Raw genomic sequence first — 4,715 nt, forward strand, 5'->3', positions numbered from 1 at the left:
TCAATTTCTCAGCTCTATTCACTACCCATTTCTGTATGTCATTCTCATTGATGTCATTTCTCCCATCAAAACTCAGATTCAGGTTCTATCTCTCCATTTTTGTCTGATTCTCAGTCCCTAATCATATTCCAATTCTCCCCTCCTCAACAATGTTGCAATCACTCGCTCCACTAAGGTAATCAATCAATGTCAAAATAATATTACCACTGTTCTTACTTCTCGAAAAGATCCCAATAAGGATCCATTGTCAGGTCTTATTCAAATATGTTTTTGGAACATATTTTTAACGTGTTATGTACTCTTTGAAAAACTAAGAGTCAATTATTTTTTAAAATATTTTTCTTTAAATTTAACTTTAGGTATTCATCTACTAGTATGGGTCTTTTGAAAAAATTTATGGCAGAGATTCAATATTATAAGGACTCCTCAACATTCTCTCCCTCAAGCTACACCAGAGACTTCATAGTGTTATCAACCTAAAATACTAAGAAAATCAGTTTATTAATCTTGGTGTTAAATGAGTTGTTTAAAAACAAAATTAAAATAACAACTAGTCATTTTCTCCATTGAAAAAAAAATTATTTAAATGTTAAAATTTCGATAATATTTGACTGCAAAGTTTAATTTTGAAATTCTATATTCTAAATAAAATTTTATCTTAGAAAAGGAATTTAGTTATTTTATCTAATAAATAAAAAAATTAAAATACTCAATTACAGTACTGTCCAAACAAAAAGAAAAAAAAAGAATTGAATTACAAACCATTCAAATATTTAAACATTTCAATTTCTTATAGAACTACCTCGTACAAACAGAAACTAATATTGTTTTATTTAATTTTGAAGGTGTGATTTCCTTCAAAATGACCTTCAATGCTGCTTCTGAGCTGAAGCAGCTAAGCTATTGAGAAATTCAAGAGTGTTTTTATGAGATGTTCCTTCCTCACTGACAGCATGTTCAGCCAAAGCCTTGAATTCCATGACATTGCTTTTGACCTCTTTGCCTCTCTCAGTGTTCATTATCTCCAGTATGCAATGTTTGAGCACTTCTCTTCTCACAATCTGTTTGTCATCAGCTTGAGCTCTGATTCCAATCTTCCACACGTCTTGAACTAGCTTAGCATTTGAGAACTGTTCAGACCAAAATGGGACTGCAACCATTGGAACTCCTAAACTCAAGCCTTCTAAGGTGGAGTTCCAACCACAATGCGTCACAAAACAGCCTATAGCCTCATGACCTAATACCTTTACCTGGGAGCACCACCCTACAACTAAACCCTTCTCTGACCTCTTTTCAAAATCTTTTGGCAGCTTATTTTCTGCCGAGGCCCTCATCGTCCACACAAAGTAACTTTCACTGTCCCTCAAACCATAAGCTATTTCCTTTATTTGCTCTTCCTTCAGTTCTGCCATAGACCCAAAAGAAACATAAACAACAGACTCTTTTGGTTTACCATTTAACCATTTCATGCATTCTTCGTTGCTAAATTGTGTAGCACCACCCTCATCTTCATCGTTTCCTAGTGTCTTCTTTAATAACATGGATGTTATGCATGGCCCAATGGTCCTGAGATTGGACAAGATCTTCTTCGTCGAATCAATTACCTACATATCAAAAGAAAGAAAGAGATTACGGAACCGTTTTCGTTTTTAGCCTGAACTAACTCGTTCTAATTTCAGTTTGTTTATTTATTAATAATTTTTAGTATATAAATTCATATCAAAATTGATGTAATTATTTTTTATCAATTGATATTTTTTCTAATGTTTATATAGGTTAATTGAATGATGAAAAATGAGAGTTGTTGAAGAAAATTGAATGAGGAAAAATAGGTTGTTGGAATAGTTGAATGATGAAGAAGATTGTGTGGTCTGTTTTTATCTATTTTGGTTTCTGATTTTTGGTTAAATGCATGCATTAAAGTTATCAACGGTGCAATAATATCGTAGTACTTTTAGTCAAGAAGATTAAAAAGAGTTTGAAAGAAGAACAGATAGAGAGACATGCATGGGGCAGAGACAGAGAGAGACAGTTTACCTGTTTTTCCATGTGGTAGAATGAATTGCAGAGAATCCAATCAGCTTCGTGGATGTTGGAAAACTGACCAACTAACGCATGAAGCAAAGTTGGATAAGTGTCATCTGTAGGGAAGAAGAAGGAGGGCATGTCGTTATGTTGAAGTTTGGGCAAGAAAGGAAGAGAAATCTGACTTTGTGTGATGGGAACTTGCAGCTTCCCATGCTGGACATGGTCGTATATAGTATTAACAGACATGTTTTGAGTGAGAAAAGAAGCCCCTGCAATCTGAAATCTCTTTGCAACATCCAGAGACCAAGAGAAGAGTGAATCATAAATAAGACAATGAACAGGGTCACCTGATCTGTGAAGTTTCTGAAGAAGGTCGGCCAGACTCTTTGGCCCCACTTGCCTGAAACGTTCAAAATAGGCTTTGAAGCTACCTGCTTCATCCAACCCTCCATTGTCAAACCCATCAGAGATGGTTTGGAGTGAAATAGAAGTGGGTAGGTTGTGCATTTTGAAGAAGGAAATGGTGGTGACGAAGGTCACTTTCGCACCTTGTTCCTGCAAGATCTTGGAGAAGTCATGCATGGGGTTAACGTGGCCAGGAGCTGGATATGCTAAGACCAAACAGTGCACCTTATTTGCTATGCTTTTCTTCTCCATTACTGTTAGATACAACTTCTCTCTTCTTTCATCTCAACTGGACTCCAGAGCCTCTATTTATAATCAAAATGTGGTTTTTTCATCATAACTAAAACATATTTTGAATTTACGTATTTAGACAATCTTTTTCTCTTTTATTACGGACATAGACGATTCAGACACCTTTAAACACGTTATTTTATTTTTTAAATTCCATTTTTTAAAAGTAAAAAGTAATTTTATAAATTACACACATAAAAAAATAAAATTATTAAAAAAGTAAAAATTTAAGGAGAGTATATGATTTTTATAATCGAAGTAGTATGTTCTTTACATTTTGGTAACTTTTTTTAATAATTTAATTAATTTAAAATATATTTAATTACTTAAAATTAATAAAAATATAATTTAAATAATATAATTTTTATAAATATTGTCTAAAATTAATTAATTGACAAAATAAAAAAATATAAAAAATATTTATATTAACTAATAATTTATGCTTTTAATTAATAATTTATGTTTTAAATATAGCAAATTATATATATTTGATAGTATTAATTATGTTTGTAGTTAAATTAATTTTACTTTTTAATTTTTTCAATTAATTAATTTTAGACAATATTTATTAAAATTATATTATTTAAATTATATTTTCTTTAATTTATATTAAGTAGATATAATTTAAATTAATTAAATTATCAAAAAAATTAAGATTTAAGGAGTATAGAACTTATTATAGAGTAGTATACTCTCCTTACATTTTCACTTTTTTTATTAATTTTAGTCTAAATAATTTTTTTAGTGCAGGAATACAACTTTTTTATTTAAAGTCGTTTGGATTTCCATAACTTATCTATTTCCATAACTTATCTATTTCCATAAATTAAAATTATATACTGTTTAATTAAAATTACCAACAATAAAAATTGTCAGTAAATTTAATCTTTATAATAGAAAACGTTATTAATAATTACCAATGATTAAAATATGTAAATAAATAATCCAATAAATATTCATAATAAACTCTATTTTATTAATGATAAAATAATTAGTCATCGCTAATTTAAGAATTTCTGGTGTAAATTATATGTTTGATAATTAATCTCCAGTACAAGAAAATATAATTAAACGCATAGAAATTTTTTATAAAATGTAAATTTTAGATTTAATCGAAAAGTGCATTGAAAATTTTGGAAAAATAAAAAGTTTAAAATAAAATTGTAGAAGGTAAAATATAATTTAATATATATAATTTTGAAGAGTCTCGAAAGAAATATAAAATTGAGACAACAACGAAAGTTATAATTCAAATCGACAGATATCATTCTAACATGTGTGCATACATAAAATAGAAAACAGTCAAGAATAGCGTTCGTTAATAAATATGTGGATTTAAGAATAACACGTGTTTGTTTATGATGAATATTTAAATTTAAGTTTGTTGGTTAAGAACAGATTTTAATTTTAAATCAGTTAATCAGTATAGTTATAATTTAAGTATATGGCTGAGCAAAGACTTAATATTAAGTTTATTATTAATTAATAGGTTTAAAAAATCTATTTAAAAGTAAGCTTAAAATGTTTAAAATAATAAATTTAAAAAGTCTATTTGTAAAGTATGGTCAACTTTAAAAAAATATATTTTTAACCAATTTTGATAAATGAAATACAAGACCATTGTACATGTTGAGTAGGACTATTTTGAAACCTAACAAATTTTTATATGCATTTTATATCTATTATTTTATCTTTCATTATTTTTCTTTCTTTATAAATAAAAAAAAAAAACTTTTTTTTTTTCAAATGGCCAAAATATCTCTAAAACTAGCTAATCAATCAATGTCAAAATAATATTACCTCTGTTTGTTGTTACTTCTTTAAAAGATTCCATTAGGTCCATCCATGTCACGTCTAAAAGTGAATTATTTTTTTTAAATGTACAAATCGATGAAGTTTACATTGACTTATTGACTTATATACGATGATGTGTACTATACATTAATAGATGGTCCTTACACTCACTTATATATATACTGAATTAAATTTAT

The 4,715-nt window shown here is 28.2% G+C and overlaps 1 protein-coding gene across 1 annotated transcript; it reads right to left on the reverse strand.

Moving 5' to 3' along the window:
* Positions 1 to 754: 754 nt before the first annotated feature.
* Positions 755 to 2,710, reverse strand: LOC106758152 (UDP-glycosyltransferase 74G1). The gene is made up of 2 exons (XM_014641090.2): positions 2,038 to 2,710; positions 755 to 1,604 (listed from the first exon to the last, which is right to left on the reverse strand). Exons 1-2 carry the CDS (start codon positions 2,683 to 2,685, stop codon positions 870 to 872), a joined length of 1,383 nt encoding a protein of 460 aa, XP_014496576.1. The 5' UTR covers positions 2,686 to 2,710; the 3' UTR covers positions 755 to 869.
* Between the last annotated feature and the right edge of the window lie 2,005 nt (positions 2,711 to 4,715).

The sequence above is a fragment of the Vigna radiata genome, chromosome 4 (genome assembly GCF_000741045.1).
Source record: "Vigna radiata var. radiata cultivar VC1973A chromosome 4, Vradiata_ver6, whole genome shotgun sequence".
Taxonomy (NCBI): Eukaryota; Viridiplantae; Streptophyta; class Magnoliopsida; order Fabales; family Fabaceae; genus Vigna; species Vigna radiata.

Bases quoted from the DNA above. Each gene is read 5' to 3' on its own strand.
- LOC106758152 (XM_014641090.2), bottom strand. From the start codon at position 2,685: ATGGAGAAGAAAAGCATAGCAAATAAGGTGCACTGTTTGGTCTTAGCA. The intron at 1,605-2,037 runs GTAAACTGTCTC...TTTGATATGTAG, and splicing joins TCTACCACATGGAAAAACAG to GTAATTGATTCGACGAAGAA.